Source organism: Vicugna pacos, chromosome 2 (genome assembly GCF_048564905.1).
Source record: "Vicugna pacos chromosome 2, VicPac4, whole genome shotgun sequence".
NCBI classification, from domain to species: domain Eukaryota; kingdom Metazoa; phylum Chordata; class Mammalia; order Artiodactyla; family Camelidae; genus Vicugna; species Vicugna pacos.
Genome location: NC_132988.1, coordinates 4,962,244 through 4,981,679, shown reverse-complemented (window position 1 = coordinate 4,981,679; position 19,436 = coordinate 4,962,244). Strand labels below are relative to the sequence as shown.

At 52.1% G+C, this 19,436-nt stretch overlaps 1 protein-coding gene across 7 annotated transcripts in view; it reads right to left on the bottom strand.

The window, feature by feature from the left end:
* FNIP2 (folliculin interacting protein 2) overlaps positions 1 to 19,436 on the bottom strand; it is a 105,484-nt gene that overhangs the window by 36,690 nt on the left and 49,358 nt on the right. For 4 of the 7 annotated variants that reach the window (XR_012079372.1, XM_072974990.1, XM_072975018.1 and 1 more), the window contains exons 2-8: positions 15,557 to 15,683; positions 12,730 to 12,858; positions 10,637 to 10,737; positions 10,460 to 10,531; positions 8,798 to 8,898; positions 8,527 to 8,616; positions 7,110 to 7,181 (exon numbers count right to left, since the gene is read on the bottom strand). Coding sequence is in view for 6 of the 7 variants with exons in the window: in XM_072974990.1 (XP_072831091.1) it covers positions 7,110 to 7,181; positions 8,527 to 8,616; positions 8,798 to 8,898; positions 10,460 to 10,531; positions 10,637 to 10,737; positions 12,730 to 12,858; positions 15,557 to 15,683 (692 nt within the window). In the remaining variant the exon portion in view is untranslated. Of the gene's footprint in view, positions 1 to 7,109; positions 7,182 to 8,526; positions 8,617 to 8,797; positions 8,899 to 10,459; positions 10,532 to 10,636; positions 10,738 to 12,729; positions 12,859 to 14,047; positions 14,188 to 15,556; positions 15,684 to 19,436 lie in introns of those variants that run through there. The other 3 variants (XM_072975004.1, XM_072975009.1, XM_072975023.1) reach the window with 2 other exon arrangements.

Genomic DNA, 19,436 nt, shown 5'->3' with positions numbered 1-19,436 from the left:
GCACCTGGGGTCCCCCATGGAGCTGCACGGCCACCAGGCTGGAGTCCCACACAGCTAGGATGCCAACGGCTCCGGTGCCACGAGCATCTCTGACATGCTCTTCCTCTGATCTGGTCCGATGCACAGAACACATGCCTGCTAGATCTTATTCATCTTTGATCCTTGTACCCAGGACAGCGCCGGGGACACAATAGACAATTAGTAAACGTTTGCAGATGGATGGCGCTTCTGCACTGGTGTCACCAGATGAGGCTGGCCCCAGCAGGCGACCAGGTCTCAGCCTTGAGGCTGGACTCAAACCTCCAAAATCAAATCCCTGTTCCAAATAGCAGTGGGCAGGTAGCGTTACTGAGAATTCTGAAGGGGGAGAGAAGAGAATTTTCTCTCAAAGTCACACAAAATTACTTAATAAAAAACCCTAATTAGACACTTCTGCCTGCCCCCAGGTTCCCAAAGCCCCCTGTAAGACGCAGGACATTCTTGTCCCTTATTCCCACACCTTCAAGGTTCCCTGTCTCTCTCCCGGTGTCAGGCTGAGCAAATCACCTCCTTGGCAGGTGGATGACAGGGTTGAGGGCCAGCACTTGTACTAGAAACATTTCTTCCCTACCAGAGAAGCAGGCGGAGATGACCCCGAGGTCCAGTGTGTGCTGGGCGGCGTGCTGCTGCGTCCCTGGGTTCAGTGAAGTGAGGAAGAGCCCGGACTCCTGCTCAGACCCCAGCGCTGCCACAAGGGCGGCTCGCCTAACCTGTCAGCGTTCTCGTCTGTGAGACGGGGGCAGGAAAGGACCGCGCCTCAGTGTGTTTCGGGAGGGGTGCAGTCTGTAGTTGGTTAGGGATTGTTTAGTGGATTAAAAAAAAAAGCAGCAGAAAAGAAAATAAGAGTAGATTGTAGCATTAATATAAAGGGAGGACACTTTTGTTTGTTATGTATAAAGATGCTTGTTACTGGATCATGATGTGAAATGCATTCACATGGGCTGCAGACAAAAGAAAAGTCTGCAAGCCACTGACCTATCTCAGAAGGTTCCTGTGAGGATTAAACACATCAATTCACGTCAAACGCTTAGCCCGGCGCCCCGCACAATAAATGTCAGCTGTGCTCTCTCTCTGATCATTCTTGGCAAAGGTGCGTTAAGGAAGACATTTCGGAGTACTCAGAGGTCATTCATTCTGATTACTTAATTATGGAAAGAACCTAGAACTTGTAATACAGACATGAAAAGGAAAGGCAAAAAATTAAAACAATAATAAAAAAAACCCCGAGGAGGATGTCCTCTTATCCTCACTATAAAACGCTGAATAACAATTTTTATGGAAGACATAAATGAATTTATTTACAAAGCAGAAAGAGACTCACAGACATAGAAAACAAACTTATGGTTATTGGGGGGAAGGGGAGCTGGCAAAGACATCCTCCAGTTGATGCCTCACTTGTAAGATGGGAGACTTTTGAGTGAAACTCGTCATAGGCTGTTTCAGCTTTACAAGTGCTCTGTCTAACACGCCTTAATGTTGTTAGTCTCACTTTCCTTTTCAGAATACTTTTCTGATTAGAAAAAAAATGGTAATACATACAGCTTGCAAAGGCTTCTGCAGTTCTGCACATTAGTAAGAAAGTGGGTGATGCCTCCATCCCCACCCTTCTGGCGGAGGGGAGCTCTTCCACGAGCATCTAGTTACTGCTGCTGAAATGTGCAGTGAGAACAGAGAGTGAGTCTAAAGGCTTAAGAATGCTGATTGCTGGCTCTTCTTGGGCCTGTGTCATTTGTCATTCAAGTTCAAGATCAATGTTTAACTTTCTTTGGAAATACGGTTGCTCTTGGGCCAGTTTACTAGAAAGACTGGACTGATGATCCGGCTGCAGACTTTGGATCTGAAGAAATAATGCCCTGAAACTCTTACGACACGTTTCTTGAGCACGGAATAAATAAACACCCTGATTTCAAATTGTGACAAGGTCATGCGATTTTCTTGAAGCAGCTAGGGCAAAGGTTTACGGGGGTGGTCAAGGTAAACTTTCTAATCAGCGGTTGGAGAACAGCCTTGTGAAAATGGGGCATCTCAACTAAGACTTAAAAGCCAGGAGACCCAGCCATGGGAAGGGCAGCCCAGCTGTACTAAATGAAAGTAGCTGGATATATTAATAACTCTTTCAAAAACCGATGTGCATTTCTCCCTGTATATACGGGGACATATACATCCCCACTGCCCTGATTCAAACATCCTTTGAGCATCTTCAATATATGTGCCGGGTGGACTCGGCCTCGGGGCATAGAGCAGTCAGCAGACACAGGAGGTGGGTCTCCGCTCTCAGGGAGCTCACGTGCTAGGGGAGAAGAAGAAACAAAGATGCCCGAGGAAGCACAGGAGACCCACAGAAGGTGGTGAGTCACAGGGAACCCCCTGGACCCTGGAAAGGGAAGACTGAGGGTTGGAGCTCAGACGCTGCTGTCATTTCTCCAGTGGGAGAATTCTGAGGCTCGCTGACGCAGCTGGAATCCGTGATCACGGGATCAAAGGCGCAGCAGCACGCCCGGAGGGTGGAGGGGCAGGGCTCTGGCCCACGTTCAGGGCAAGTGCGAACACTGGCCCAGAACCGCGGGTTCGGACCTGCCACACCCCCCACCTGCAAGGAGGCACCTCGGGCAAGGACGCCGGGAGTGCTCCCAGCCTTCTGTCGCTTCTGCAGCTTGGACAGACGGGCCTGTGTGTATCTGGGAACGCTCCCGGCAAAGTAAAGCTACGTGAACGAGGGCAGCACCTCCCTCCTCTCCAAGCTCACCTTGTACCAGCATCTCACTGCATCCACCTCCCCTGGGCTCCTGGTGTGCACGTGGTCTTGCCAGTCCTTACATGCAGACTGCACGGCCTGTCCCCCCTCTGTCTCCGCCCCTCTGGCCTAACTTGCTGTCTGCTCTGGTCTCCGTGAGGCTGGTTACCAGGGGCACTCAAGTCAGCTGAAATTTCATCTCCTCGGAGAGGCCTCCCAAGCACCCTTTCCAGCTCAGTGATGAATACTTGCCTGCATTTCATTGACTGTGACCCACGTCTCCTTTACTGAATATAAACTCCATCAGGATATCAGGGATCATGTCTATGGGATCACTGATCTGTCCCCACAGCCTGCAAAAATGTCTGGCATGTAGGATGTTCAAGAAATGCTGCCTGAAAATGAGCAGATGATGACATGCAGGACAGGGATGCCTGCCTCAATTGATAAGTATGACAGGAGCAAGGCATTAGAAAACAATTCCTAAACAGAAAGTCCAAAGTCTGAGTTTGTTAAAAGTTTCCTGTGGTCAGAGCTGTATACACAGTGCTTGGATTTTCTCTTTTTCTTCCCCCATTTTGTCTGTTTGGTAGTGGTGGTGGTGGTGGTGATGGTGGTGGTGGAGGTGGTGGTAGTGATGGAGATGGTGGTGGTGATGGTGACGGTGGTGGAGGTGGTGATGGTGGTGGAGGTGGTGGTGGTGATGGAGGTGGTGATGGTGGTGGTGATGGTGATGGTGACGGTGGTGGAGGTGGAGGTGGTGGAGGTGGTGATGGTGGTGGAGGTGGAGGTGGTGGTGGAGGTAGAGGATAGAGGAAGTGGTAGTAATGTTACTCAATAAACTCATGTGGCTTAACGTCTTAAGCGGGCTTGTAATAGATGACACTCCAGTGGCAGCAAGCACACCTTGTGTCCTGACCTCGGAATCTAATTCTATCCTCTAGTGACAGCCAGGACTCCATGGAGACAAGACTGACTCCGGGACTTGGGTAGAAAATATACAAGGCAGATCTGGAGCATCCAGTCTGGCCAGAAGGTCAGAAGTGCTACACACACACACACACGGGAGTGCTATGTTAAAGAAACACAGGAGCCATGGCTTCCATACCCAAAGCTGGAGAACTTAGAGCAACAAAATAAGGTGGTATTGTGATGACCCATTTGAAAAATAAATATCTGAGTCCACATTGATACAGAAAGGTGGGTGGGTGGGTGGATGGATGAGGCAGGCACAGCGGATGAGGGCTCTGCCCCCAGGAGCAGGCACAGTCTCCAGCTGTAGGTGTGGGCTACATGGTGACCTCCTTCCTGAGTTGCCATGAGGGGGGCCGAGGTAGGTGATGGGGAGAAGCTGGACACACTGGACTCCACCAGGTGCCCAAGGCCAACGTCATGGTCACGAGGTAGGCTGACCGCATGCGCCCTCATGCGATGTGATGAGTGTGGCACTTCACCTCTGTGACCCTTCTTCCAGACACCCATCACCCCCGTCTAGCCACGCCGAAAACACCAAACACATCCTGGCAGCCGGCATTCCGCACAACACCCGCCCACTACTTCTCAAAGCTGTGAGAGTCGTCACGACAAAGAAGTCTGAGAAACACCCCAGCCGAGAGGGAACTACAGGCGGTGACAGCAAAGAGGACCTGGTCCTGGAACAGGAAAATGACCCTGGGTAAGAACCAAGGACGTGGAAATAGACTGTGGGCTTCAGAGAATAATAACATGTCGATCTGGGTTCAGTCACTAGGACGAGTGCACTGCACTGCGTAAGACGTTAGTGACGGGGCAGGCTGGGAACCCCTGTGCTCCCATCCCGGTTTTCCTGCAAATCTAAAACTGCTCTGAACATGGCTACCAGGGAAAGGGAGTGAGAAGGGATGAGCTTGGGAGTTTCAGATTTGCAAATGTTGACCACTATATATAAAAATAGATTCAAAAAACAAATTTCTTCTGTATATTAGAAGGAAAATATATTCAATATCTTGTAACAACCTTTAATGAAAAAGAATATGAAAAGGAATCTATGTGTGTATATGCATGACTGGGGCATTGTGCTATACACCAGAAACTACTTCAATTAAAAAATTTTTTTAAATAAAAATTTTTTAAAAACTGCTCTGAAAAACAAAACCTGTCTAAAAATATTCCCCCCATCTCTCAACTCTTCAGATAGGAGGTTAAAAACTACAGGAGAAAGAAATCATCGTCAACATCTTTAATTTCTCTACATCTCCTACTGCTGCCAATTCAGTCAAACACTGGGAGTCCCTGTTCTGCTCCAGGACTCGGACCTTGGTCCCCACACAATGCAGGTGATGTCACCAGGAGAGACCTGGAGACCAAATCACAGTGGGGACACAGGAGGACTTAGCAGAGGGCTACCCTTCCCCAGGGTGACCCTCACCCCAATCTAAGAGCAGCTCCCACGAGGAAAGGTGAGCACATCGTCCAAGAGAAGGGAGACCACCTGCAGCCCCACGCCCGCCCTTCCTCCAGCAGGAGAGCTGGAGCCTGGAAGGAGCGACTCCTGGGCCAGGGGCCACGCCGCCAGAGAGGCCAGGGTTCGCGCCTGCATCACGGGAAAACTGAGACCCGGCTGTGACAGACCTCTCCCTCCAATTCAGACTTCGCCCCTCAACGCTCCTGCTTCCCAGACGGCAAGGAAAGCTAGTTTCAGGAGCAACTGACAATCTGAACGGTACCAAACCAACGGGATTCTGACGTGCACAACACGGACACTTTACATCAATCATGGCATAAGCCGAGACGTGACCTGGGAGCCTCCTAAGCCGCCCACGTGTCTGCTGGACCAGCTCCCTCGGTGCCTCTTTGATCTCTTCTGGAACAAGAAGGGGCATAACACACGTAAACACAGGGAGGTTCCTGCAGGAACCCTGCGGATCAGGGTCAGAATGGGCCCCCAGTAAACGGTGGACAGTTGTCCTCCTCTCTTTCTTTCTTTCGCAGAGAGGTAAAGAGCACGCACCACACCAAGCCCGACATACTAAATTCTGTGAGCCACTCGGGCAGCAGTTCTGACTGAGAGTGATCGTGGTTCCACGGTGGTGCCCACATCTTCTTCCCTGGAAATTCAGCCAGAACAAAGCCCGCCCCAGGCCAGCCCTGGGAGGAGGAGGAGGAGGAGGAGGAAGAGGAGGAGGAAGAGGAGGAGGAGCCGGGCTCTGGACACTAAGACCTTCAACACACACTCACAGCCCTGAGTAACTGACGGACGGATGTAACTCAGAGACGTCGGACACACCTGCGGAGGGGATGCTGACCGGGCCCCGTGACGAAGTTTCCCCGAGTACCATCACACACACACACAAAGTAAAACAGTTCTCTGGGCACCTCGTAAGCTCCTCACTTTCTCAGATTTTATGTCTGTACAAAAATTGCTACAAATGAAAATGACAGAGGTCTAATCAACAGGAATTAACTACACTTCCGCCCAACAGGTCACCACCCAACTTGATACGCAAAAGGATTAGGAAGACCAAAATGAATCGACTAGTGTCATGTCATTTAACCATTAATAAAACGCTGCATCCCTTCCACTCTGTGACACAGACAAACCAAACAGGCTGACTCAGTAGCAAACTCCCTTTCGTCTGTAACTCGGGGCAGGGCTGCGCTGAGCGGGTGCAGGGACCAGGCGCACGGGACCCAGGGCTCCTCCAAGAGCACCTGAGGCACGAGCGGGAAGCCAGTGAGCGAAGGCACCGAGCCCGGACCCCTGCAGGCAGGTGGCCCATGTCACTGGACAGACAGGCAGGTGCCCCGAGTCTGCAGGCACTCAGCCCACATGCCCCCGAACCCCCGAATTTCAGATCATTCGCTCACCACCCTTCTTTCAGCAGCATGGACGCTACCTCGGATCTGAACCACAAATCAAAAACCAACAGCAGAATCGTGGGCAAAAGCAGAAACCCACAGATCCTAAAAGCAGCACTAGGAAAGTTTAAGGCTTGACGCCAGGAGGGAGGGGGTCCTGGGGATGAGACCCAGGCCAGCGTGGCGCCAGGACAGAAGGAAGGGTGACAGGTCAGCTGGCAGCCCCACTCACGGTGGTGGACAGACTTACTCCCACAGACCCGGTCCTTCCCCCGATTCCGCGCTCAGTGCTCAGCAAGCAAGTTCCCAGAATGACTGGCTCCAGGAGGTTTCCCGCTAAAAAGGAACTTCCCCAAGCACAGGAGTCTCCCAGGGGTGTGGGCGTCAGGAGAAACCAGCCCACGTGCATCGCACGCTGAGCGTCAGTCCCGGAGCTTCAACACGGGGGGCCCTGGGATGGTCCTGGCGGGCAGGCACCCCAAGAGGAGGAAAGGCATACCTGATCGGGCAATGCCGCTGTCCCTGTCCTCATTCTGTCCTCTGCTCGGCATGTCCACGGGAGTGCTGTGCGCTGAGGAAAAGGCAAAGGAAGCCACGTTACAGGGCTCTCCGAAGAGCCAGCCGTCTAAAATCTGCTGTGACTTTTGCGTCTCAGGGCAGGTGACGATGACTGGCTGGGGTTTACAGAGAGATGCGCCAGAGAGCAAAGTTCAGGCCATTACAGACTTCGGTGAGAGGAGGCGGGAAACAGAATCAAGTCCCCACCGGCCTGTCCCTGCCCCACTGCAGCAGAGAAGCCTCTCTGAGGGACACTTGTCTCTCGGAGAAACGGAACAGTGAGCTGCGCGTGCAGTGGGTGCCGCGGACAAGCGTGCTCAGGCAGGTGGTTCCAGCCGTCCTCCTCGTTGTTAGCATTTAAATAGCGCTGCATTCCCAAACTGCTTTGGAGCTGGTCTTAGCAGTGGCTGGGGAGGAGACGGGCTTGGAAACCATCTCATTAACATAAAAGGGGCTCCTCTGTTTCTAACCCACTGTCTTGGCAGACAGAAAACACTTCCACTCACTTTGAAGTAGACTCCAGGGGGGTGATGTGTTGCTATGGGGAGGCTTCCGCGCCCAAGGAACCCACCCACTGCCTGCCTGCGGCACCTGCGGCTACTTTGTGAAGCACGTTTATTTTCCCAGTTTGCAGGAGAGCATGCACACATGCCATCCTCGTGCTGAAGTAGGTGGGAGGGTGCCCGTTAGCCACGCAGGTTTTCAGGCTACTGAGGCAAACAGCGTAGAACGCCACTTGCCACCAACCACTTTGAGTGTCAGTAACGAAGGTTCCCACATGTGTTAAGCTCGCCAGAGCGCGGCAGACGCGTGACAGCTTTAGCTGGGAGGCCGGGCCATCTCAGAACAGATGCAGCCCAGAGACACCTTGAGGTGGTTACATCTGTCAAGAAGCTGGAAAGTGCATTTCAACTACTTAAATGCTAGCAGGTGAGAGAGAGATGACGGAGTGGGGGGGGGGTCATCCATGCTCTTATTAGAGTGATTTTGAAGACATTCTGTGCAGGAAAGGGTGCGGGTAAAGAAATGGACCAGAGACACCACGGCCAAGAGAAACGGTTCACAGCAGCAGAAAAGGTGGAGGAAAATCACAGAATGTTGTCCTCTTAGAAACACGAAGGGCTCGTTTTAGATCACAATTAGCTCACGCTGGGCTGTTAGCAGAGCCGTGGATGAGAGAGGTTCACTGGTGGAATTTTCAAAACACCAGGAACTTGGCAACGTTTGGAACGGACATCTCAAGAGCCCCTTGGATTTCTTGAGAGGCACCAAATAGGATTTTGTTTTCTAAGAACCTGCCCAGGATGTATTGCTGTGCATGGGGGGGGGTTCCCCTGGGCTCAGCATTCCACACAAACCTGCAAAGAAAGAGGCGCTGCGGGTGAGCCGGAGAGGTCCTCCTTCAGCGCCCCCCTGCAGCTGTCTGCTGCCCCAGGACTGCAGTGGCCCTGGAGGTGGAGACACACGGGAGGGCGGACACAGCACACACACACACAGAGAAACACGGATTAAAGATGGGGCAAAATAAATACACAGAGAACACCACCACCACAGACTCACAGAAAGCGAACGCACGCCCACGAGAGTGGTTCCCAGAAAGAAAGAGCCCAGCCACACGGCGGATTTTACCTAGGTTGCTTCCGGGACGACAGGGACCCAGATTGTTCTGATTTGTGTTCAGTTTCCCCAAGTTGGGATCTTGGTTGATGTATTCAAAGCTGTCTTGCAAGCTAAATCCAGAGAGGGACGGAAGGTCAAGGGGAGAAAAACATGAGGACTGTCAGATACAGACATCCTATCTGCTGGTCAGACTTTCCTCAGTAAGTTAATAAAGTCTCACATCTGCCAAAGGGGATTAAGCTTCGGGGGAATTTGTTGGAGGAAAAGACAAGACAGGTTCTTCGGAGGTGGTTCAACCTGGAAAACTAAACGACACGTTCCAGACAATTCCACGTCATCTGATGGGGGACAGCAAACTCTGCAAGCCTTGCTTTAGTGACTGACACCTAGGACACTGCCTCTCATTTCAAGGGCAAGTCTACATAAACTCTCAAAATGCGATCCATTTTAACTCCTTGTTAACATCTCTGAGCAATTCAGCCACTTTTTTTCAGAAGGAGGATATAACAGAAATTTTGCTCCCTATCGGAGTTTGATTTCACAACTTCTAAAAAGTTAGAATGACTCATAAACACACACATGAGAGGAGCAGATTTCAATAATTCATTGTAGTTCAGAACAGATAAAGATTTCGAGGATAATAGAGCATAATGAGGCCAAAATCATTTTTACTTTAACCTGAGCTCGGTATTTCATCAGAGGGAGTTAGTGTAATAAATGCTCAGGTTATATCAAGGGTCGAAAGAGAATATCTCACAAGAAATGAACATCAATGCATAACCTGGCTTAAGTCAGGACAATCCAACGTTAAATGCTCAAACAAGTAAATTCGTTATTTTGTTGAAGAGTAAGCTGACTTACTGAATGGTACCCAGATATTTGCAGAGGAATATACTCTTAATTTCCCAGGATTGTGAAAAATAACAGCCTTCATCTGACCCCTGAGAACACCCTTTAATTTATAACAAACATTTCTTTCAACCTGACCCAAGTTAACCGATGTTCTAAGAAGTATATGAAATATTTCTGCTTGAAAAATTGAAAATATATGAACACACGTCCCAGAGCAAGAGTTAAGTCAGACATTCACGCATTCTTAATCTGTACAGAAGGGTGAGATTAAGACTGGAGGGGAAGCTCGGGAGTGACCATCGGAATACTGCCTGGCCGAGCCCCAGCCGACCCCGGAGTCTGCACGATGACTCAGACGGACGCAAGAACAGCAACCCGCCTGCCGTCCCGCTGCCTCTTGGCCTGGGGGGCTCACCCTGTGCCTTGTTCCTTTAGAAAGGAATCGGTGAACAGACTAACAGACAAGGCTTCTTTTAAAGACAAAGTGGTATCAGGAGCGCCCATGAACTCCTCGCTGCGGTCCCTTCTCTTCCCCCTTCACTTTTCATTTTCCAGGAGACGAGCACTTGGTGACGGGCAGGAGGAACATGGCAGGTAGCCCATACTCCCATCTAACAGTAGCTTGTCTTTATGGCCACCTGGTAAGGACCAAGGCCTTTCCATAGGAGCTCACTGTGTCTTGGACGATGGCTGCTTTAAAACCCCTCAGGGAATGGGGATGCACCCTGCTTCTCATCTCAGAAAGCCTCGGGGTCTCAAAGAACTGCCCTCCCCAGAAAGAGCCACTTAGGAAGATGGGGGGCGAGGTCCCACACTCACTTGTTTGTACTCCCGCAGAAGCTGCCCATTCTAGCAGAGAACACTTTACTGATCATCAGCTGTGGAGGGGATCTGGAGGGAAAAACAGAAACAGAAGGAGAGGGAGCAGTGCATTTCTGAGCGGAGAAGCCCGCCCCAGCACCCCTCGTCCGGCACGCAGAGGCAGCCCAAACTCACCGTATGTAGTGTATCTTTAAGGTGGGGCCTTGGTAGCTCATGGCGACCGAGCCGAACATCATCTCCCCCAGCATGCTGACGTCAGACGCCGGCCGGGTGTACTGGGCGCCGGGGAAGAAACCCAGAGTCACGTCACAGGCAGCGAACGCAGTGGAGGGCGACCTCCAGAGCGGCCGGCAGGAGAGCTGCTGCTCAGGGCAGCCCCACTCATCTCAGTGTCTCAGGCCCGGGGGCGACTGCCTGCTCCCCCCAGGTATCACTAACGGTCACGGTTTCTTCTTTACACACACCCTCTCCATGCAGGACCCAAGGGTTTAATCTGAGCTCATTTTTACCTTGCTCTGAGAAACAAACATTTTCATTATCCCCGCTTACAAACGCTAAACAGAAAGATGGAATGACGGAAGAAGACAGGGGAGCGCTTCTCGTGGAGCTAAGAACACGGCCTGGAGAGAAGCACGGTCTGCATGACTCAACCAAATGAGCAACAGTGTCGAACAAAGAGGCCAGGTGGGGCCGGCAGGGTTTGTGGGTCCCAAGGATCACGCACGGTCTGGTGACCTTGACATTTCACAAAAATATTTTTAAAATATTTGACCCCCTAACTCCTGAGTAGTCCTTTGTGCCCCTTTTGTCATTGGGGGTGGGGGGGACGGCGCTGCCCACCCCCCACCCCCTCCCCAGTGTTCAGACTGCTCTGGTGGTGCCTCCGCCCTCCCGGCTGGCTTTCTTAACCGTCTCTCCTGTATCCAATGGACGTAATGCTCTTTTTCAATCACTCAGATACAGGATCCTCAGCTCCTACTCTAAGAGCTGGTGACACACCAATGAAGAGGACAGGTGTGAGTGTGCACCCCACACAGCCGGACCGAAGCCAACGGCCGCCTCCTGTTGCTCTTCCTTCTACTCTAGCAAAACCATGACAATCGCTCTTGAATTAACATGCTCTTCTTTTTTTTAAACCTCAAATGCATACACACACACACACACACACACATGTATTCACACGAACACACACACACACATACACGCCCCCTTATATATGTTTGCAGAGGAGGAAAGAGAAGCACAAATCTCTCAGCCTTATCTAACGGGGCTCCTCTCTGGTTACAGCGCACACCGACCTCTTCTCACTCCCCGCAGACAGCAACCAACAGGCTTTCACATTCTTTACTCATGACTTGCGCCCAGCACCTCCACTTCGTAACCTGCTTTTTCTTGGGGTGCCAGGTCCACACGCCAACTGTGATTCCCCATGAGCTGAAAGTCTCACCCTGTACTGGTTTAACCACATAACTGCTTTGAGACCAGGAGCCCGGCAGGGTGAGGGCTGACGTGTGGTGCAAGTCCCGAGACCGTGAAATTGACAGAGCGCCGTAGACCTGTGGCCCCTGGTGACTTCCCTGGCTTTGCTGTTCCAGCTACACAACATAGTAGGCAAAACTCTACATGGCTCCTCCCCATCCCCCCAAAAAACCCTGATATATCCTGGATCAAGCAGCATCCTTCTGCCAGTCAGCACTGATGAAACACTTCCTCCCTTAGACCTAGTCAGTCAGTGTTCCTCGGGAACCCTAATTCCTGTCCTCTGCTGGCTTACACCCACACACACACGCGCACACACACACACACACACACACACACACAGAGCATGAAAAATGCCACCAGCCCTCTCTCCTTCACACTCAAGGTAGGTCTGGCCTCTCCGTCTGCTCCTACAGAAGGCTCCCTTCCTTTTAGCGGGAAGCGCTATTTTCTTAGCATACACATCCCAGTATCCTTAGAGTTTGTGTAACAAAACTGGAAAATGCACATGTGTTAATTTGGTTCTGACTGCAAAGGAAGCAAAACAGGAGGGTTCACCCTAGCTGCAACATTTCTTCCTCATTCGCGCTGCGTTGTTCCCGATCGCCGCTGCCCGTGCGCGGTAGCTTCTACCGAGAGGGAAAAGCCAACATGTGGACCCAGCACTGGCGTTTGAACACTTTATCTCCTATTCCTGGAGCTGAACCGCCAGCAGCCGTCATCCCCGAGGAGAGCTGGCAGTACCTGACCTCGGCCCCAGGGCACTCCGGGCGGGAGGGGTGTGTTACCTGGTACTTTGGGAGCTGCTCCTTGGCCGGCTGCGCGGACGCCCAGGGGGCACCGTGGGCAGAGAGGCTGCTGCCCCCGCCTCGCTGGCAGCACTTGGCCGACGCCTTCACCGGCACATCCTCCGCTCTCTGGAAGAGGGAGGGCAGGGTCAGCCACGCTAAGAGTACTGGTTCCGACACACGCATCACCAGGGCTTCCCACATTACAGCCTCCCGTCCTGCGGCGCCTGTGCTGCGCAGAAAACCAGAGTTTGGGTTTTTTCCTTTCTAACAAGGACAAAAACATGGTTTCTGAGAGTCTGAAACACTTGGAAGAGGCGAGCACTCAGGAAGGGGGACAGACAGAAGGTGGCGGGTTACGTATGCAGACTATTCTCTTCAAGTAACTCAAATATCGTCTGTTTTGATTCATATTTTAAAATCATCCGTGAGGTCTGCCCTCTGTGCTCATTTTAGAGAGTTTGCCACGTAGAGTCGTCATCTACAAAACCGACGAGGACAGAGCCCTTGCTTCAGAAGCAAACTTCTACCAAGCAGATGGAACTGAGAAAGCCCCCTATTAACCTGGAAAGACAGGCCCGTGTTCGGGACACAGCTCCGCCAGCAGTCCTTCAAAGGTGCAGGAAAGACAGTCACAAGGTCGACTTGGGAAAGACGAAGCCAGAACGCTGCAGCAGGGGCCCCTGGATGCCCCAGCGAGTGCCGGCCACCTGGCCTTCAAAGGTCAGGGGTTGGAGGGACTGGCTATTCCACGCTCCCCACACGGGCTCACTGCTGACTTTTGTGACAGGGACACAAAGGTATAAAGGCGCACCTTTGCTAACGTCCCCACTTCTCCCACACCAGAATGGAGTCCTCCCCTCAGGAGCACCCTCGCCCTCTAGGGTAAGTTGCTTCTACTCTGATTTGCTTTTTCTTCACGCAGCTTTGCTCAGAAAAACATGAATGCAACCGCAGCTTATCTAATCTCCACCTGACAGTCACACGGGTGGTCGGATGCAAATGCCTGCAGTCATGTGCTTGCCAAGGGGTAGGGGTTGAACATGGGCAAAGCACGTGAGGAAGTGCCGTCCACAGCTGTCCCTGAACACATGACACACCCTCCTCACCCCCTGCAGACCCGCCTGCCTCTTAGCACCACTTAAGCCAGGAGCGCAGCCCGCAGGGGCCTGGTGGGGCGGGCAGCCCACACCTGCCCCAGGCTACCAGGCTCCCAGCTGGGGACAACCTGCCAAGAGGTCCACGATTAGCAACCGCCCCTGGACAGTGAGCAGAGCCGAGACCGGATGCCTTCTGCAGCCCTGGGCAAGTCACAAACCTCCCCGGACCCAGCTGTCTTTTCGATTCCTGAGAACTTCCAGGGAAGCTTCAGTTCCAGACTCCAGGGTCATCGCTGCTCCGACAGAGTGAAGGTTCTGGTTCCCTCTGGAAACCGGTGAGAACTGTTTTCCCTCCACCTGTGCGTGGTCAACTACTGGGCAGGGCCTTCGGGTAAACAGGCAGTGCTGTGGGAAACCACGTCCTGCCCACCAAACTGACGGGCAAGTCCTGGCTCACCTCAGCTTTGAGACCAACCTGCCAGGAGGCCCTCCAGGTGAATCACCTACGAGGTTTCTCGTGCCTCCCCACCTCACCTAACAAGCCCGGTGACTACGGGAGTGATCAGCTACCTGGCCGGGCACCCATGCTAAAGCCCGCCCAGCCCGCCCAAGTGGCTGCCTCTAAGCAGACACTTCCTGCAGAAACGGTGCTTATCAGAGGCAGGAGGAGACCTCCGCTCCGAGGAGACGGAGACCGTGACGCAGACCATTCCCTCCCGCAGCCGCACATTCTCCCACTGCCGGGGTTCCATCAACACGGCAGCAGGTGACTGAATGTGAACAGAATGCACACAAGGGGCTTTTTTTTCATTCGGAGACTTCTGAACAACTGTTAGAAAGGCCACAACTGAGAAGTACTCTGGAGCATGTCCCTGAGACTCACATGGAGGACCAGACTCTGCTCCCACCTGGACATGTCACTCCACTTTTTCTGTTCTGGCTCCAAGGGATCAAGAGCTGCTCTGTCCTCACTCTACCCAGCTCCAGACCCCCCACACCCACACCACACTCACCACCACCTCCACCACCATCACACCACAACCACCTCCACCACCGTCACCACCACAACCACCTCCACCATCATCATCACCTCCACCACCACCACCTCCACCATCATCACCACCGTCACCACCATCCCCTCCACCATCCCCTCCACCACCACCACCACCAGCTCCACCACCAGCCCTCTCCTAAAAAGAGGAGATAAATAAAAGCTTCCTTGGTCAGACAGGCTGGAGGCACACTCCCTTTCGAAGACGACAGTGCATGTTGGCACACTGAAGCCCTGTAGCGAGGAGAGCTGTTTACTTGTTTAATCCAGTGCTGTGTAACACCTCTCACTATGAGAAATGCCAGACAGGATGACCTGTACCTTCCCTTCAGGCTAACATTCCATGAATTTTACAGTCCTCACTTTTCCCGTTACACACAGCACGTATTTGGCGCCAAAATCCTATTGGACTGTGACTCGCTGGCAAATTCACTTCTAGCAATACCTACTTACACTGCTTACATCTGTCACCATCACCTGCTCAGTCTCGGCTGTGTGTATTAGTGAGAACACAAACGTGGTGGGCGGGGTGGCGGCTCCGCCTGGGTTTCTTCTGAACCATTAATGGTGCTGCACGATACAGCCCAAAGAGAGGACGATGGATTAACACATGGCTGCTCAGCGAGGGCGCTCACGGCATGAACAAAAACGATGAAAGCAAACCCACATTTCATACCTGAGCTGCTGCCTCTTCGATCTTTTGAACAGCTTTGGAATCGAACAAGACTTGCCTGCCCCTCCTTTCGCAGTCCTGGTAAACGATCAGGCGAATCTCATTCAGGTCGAACTCAGAACAGGACCAGCTATGGATTAACAAGAAGAGAAAGAGGTCATGTCAGCTGCAACACCTGGCAGGACCATGGAGAGAGACAGGGAGGAAGTCTCCTGGCCCGGTTGCCCGGGTGCCGGGAAAGCCACCGTGCACAGTGGGCACCATCCCTTCCGACTGGGGGCACACGGTCCTGGGTGTAGACCCCAAAGGACCATCCAAATGCTCCCAGTGCCCATGACACAGGCTGGGAAGACTGCTCAAACAGCACATCCCTGGAGAGAAAGCGTCTCCTTCCAAAGCAACTCTGGGCAAATACGGCGGGCAGGAGGGCAGAGGCATGTGGAAAGCTGAGCCTGGGGGGCCTGGGTTCCAAGAGAGGCCCACCCGAGGTCTGGAGTGTCCATGCCTCTGCACAGTGGCAGGGAATCTGGAGCCCGCCAGGACGGCCCTCAGTCCTCCACTCCCAGCCACCTAGGCTCAGGCCAAACTGCGAGCAATTACATATCCTGAAACTTAGCAGGTCCTGCCAGCGTGGCTCTGACACAGGAGTTTTGTGCACATCTGCACAGCTCACCATAAGCATCAGCACTAAAGGAGGCACAGCTTGCACCCGAGCAAACCAAAAGCCACCAGGACACAGCTGCTCTCCACCCAGCTTCGTGTCAGAGTGGTAAGTGAAATCAGAACGTGACAGCTGAGACAGCCAATCATCTGAAGCGCACTGCTCTGGGCATCCTCGGTCACTAGCCTGCCGACCCGGCCGGCACAGATCTGAGAGTCGGTGATGTCCCGGTCACCGCGCTGGATGCTGGAAGTCTGGTCCCAGCTCTCAGGACGACATGCTCTAGTGGGGACACTGGGCTAAGCACCAAGAATCCATGAATAACTACAGACTGTCCTAAGTGCAAAAAAGACAGGATGTGATGAGACTCTCATGTTTTCAGACTGCAGGGGTGGGAGAGGGCAGGGAGGTCCCTAAGGATTTAAGGACATGGCATTTCCCACAGACTTGAAGAAGCAGAGGTTAAGGAGTGTGAGAATGAAGAGCACAACGGGAAGAGGGAGGATCAGGGTAAGAGAAGGAAGGACAGGCCCAGGAGAGAAAGCAAAAACGGTGGAGAGAGGGAGTCGGCTGGAGGGGCAGGCGGACGGGCACCCCGGAGGGCAAAGAGAAGCCAAGGTCAACAGGTGGGTAAACCTGGGTCTACACTTTAAAAAAATTCAATCTGCTGCTCTGAGGAAGACACGGCTGGATAGATTAAGATGAGAAGCAGGAAGGACAAACAGAATTTATTGTGAGTCCAGGCCCTTTAATTGAAGGCCAGAGTGACAGGCACAGCGGGGGAGGAAGGGGCAGGTGTGCCTGGGGCAGAGCTGACTCGGGTCAGTGTAGGCCCCACAGGTGGCCCCAAGACAAAGGGTCCTGAGTGCTGAGAACACTGGAAGAGGAGGGACGACAGATGGACAGTTAGGTGACAGACAGACAGGCAGACAGACAAAGGCACACTTTAAAGTAAGAGACAGCTTAACAGAGTGAAGTCAGAGACGTGGATTCAAACCCCACTTCTCCCAGATTCCATTTCTTCACCAGCACAATGAGGGTCGTAACCCCCACTTCACAAAGCTGCTGGAGGAATTACGTGAAACACATAAAACAGGGCTTCACACAGGTAAGGGCTCCAAAATGGTAATTCCTTAAAGTTTTTAGAATTGTTACTATTACCATTTTTTAAAAAAAATCTGGTCCCCAATCTCAAACTACACGTCGTTGGTCCTTCCCTTTTTCAGGCATTTTCAGGCGGTGGTGGTCACCACAGAACACGCTCTTTTATGGGAGCAGATTTGTTTTCTCAAATCCTAGCACCAGAAAACACACGGCGCTGGCTGCACTGTCTTCCGCAACCTGTGCGCCGGGCCGTGCTGCCCGCACCCCTGCCTCCCAGTCTGGACACAACACTGTGAGTTTGTTTCAGAAGCGTTTTCCTCTTTCTTTCAGTCCAGACCGCCTGTGTTCCAGGCCAGGCTGCTCCACACCGCCCCACCCTGGCTGCGTGGATCTAAGGGCTGCCCTGAGCTTCTGGGGCCCGTTTCGGCCATCGTGGGCTGAGAGCCCGCCTGAGAATGGGGTCGTGGGGAGGGACGCAGAGGTGAGGGGGCAGCCAGCTGTTCCCGGGGAGCAGGGTTCCCACAGCGAGCTTCCCGTCACTTCCAACCAAAAAAGCCCTGACGGCTGTGCCCCAAACCCCGACACTTTAGAACTACACCAGGTCATTAAAACACCCTCCGCAACGATGTAAACTGGGCGCACAGGCTGAAGCCATGAAGAGTGAAAAAACCTGGGGACGGACAGGTGCAGCTCAGGGGTAGAGCACATGCTTAGCATGCACGAGGTCCTGGGTTCAACCCCCAGCACACCCATTTTAAAAAGAAAGAAAGAAAAAGAGAAAAACATCAACAAAGATTTCATTGCTCTCTGTTTTCTTGTTGCCCAACAATTACATTTTGCCAAAACAGCACTGTAATTTACCAAGCAAGCTGCTCAGTCCTTACTTTTGAGGGGTGACCCTGACTCAGCTATCAATCGAACTGAGGCTAGCCTGTCTGGAAGAGCTAACATTTAATAACGACATCTTACTAAATGTTTCATGTTATTTTCCAACTTAAAAAGCAGGAAGGTGAAAAGGTGAAAATAAAAGATATGAGAAGAGGAAAGGATGGATGTCAGACTGTCCACTTTGTGATCAAAATACCTTCCAAAGCAGTTTCTAAAATGTAAGGAAAACTCTGTTCTCCTTCTTGCATGTGAATCTGAACACCCAGCTGTAATTCTGACACACTCCCCACGACTGGTAGGGGGATTACAGGCGAGCACCTTGGGACGGAAACACAGGAGATTAAACCAGTGCTCTGGGAGGGGCGGGCCTGGGAGCGCACTCAGCTCCGTCCCCCATGGGCTCCATCCCTGGGCCCGCGGGGAAGGTCATGGGAGGTATCTGTGCGTGTCTCCCGTTCTCCATCAGCTCTTTCCCCACGTCCCTGAGTTACCTGCAGCCACGGGCACGCATGCGCCCTTCACATTCACCTTCCCTTCAACACCCAAGCACTGGTCACCCTCGAGCTTCCCTGAGCACCTACCACGGCTCCTTTCTGCCTGACTCAGAGAGGGCGAAAAACTAGCCCTGGGCTTTTGCCTTAAAATATCTGACTAGTATTTTTTTTTCTTAATCGAAGTACAGGCAGTTACAATGTGTCCATTTCTGGTGTACAGCACAGTGCCCCAGTCATGCATATACATACGTATATTCATTTTCATATTCTTTCTGGCTAGTATTTTAAAGACATTGATTCTAATCAGAAACGCCACATTTCTCTGCTTTTGTTGAAAGCAAAGTAAGACCGTTGTCCCTGGCACAGGGGGACACAGTATTTGTCAACTTTATGGTTACAGCTGTATGACCTGAGGCACAAGAAAATAAGGTGACTGGTCTAACTTTTCCTACTGCAAAATTTAAACGAAAGGACTCACATGGACCCTACCCAGTCTGAAAATTCCACGATGCTAAGATTTGCCTGGTCAGAGGTAAAACCAGGTCTTACTTCTAGAACTACTCATTAAGAGTGGGAAGCGAGTGGCCAAAGTCTCAATTACGTATCTGAAAGGTGATAAGCAACGGTTCAGATGATTCTAAGCACAGAAAACAAACTGTCTCTAAAGTAGATATAATAGACATAATCATGTGTCGTGGTTGAAGTGTGCTCCCCCAGAAGATATAATCAGTTCCTA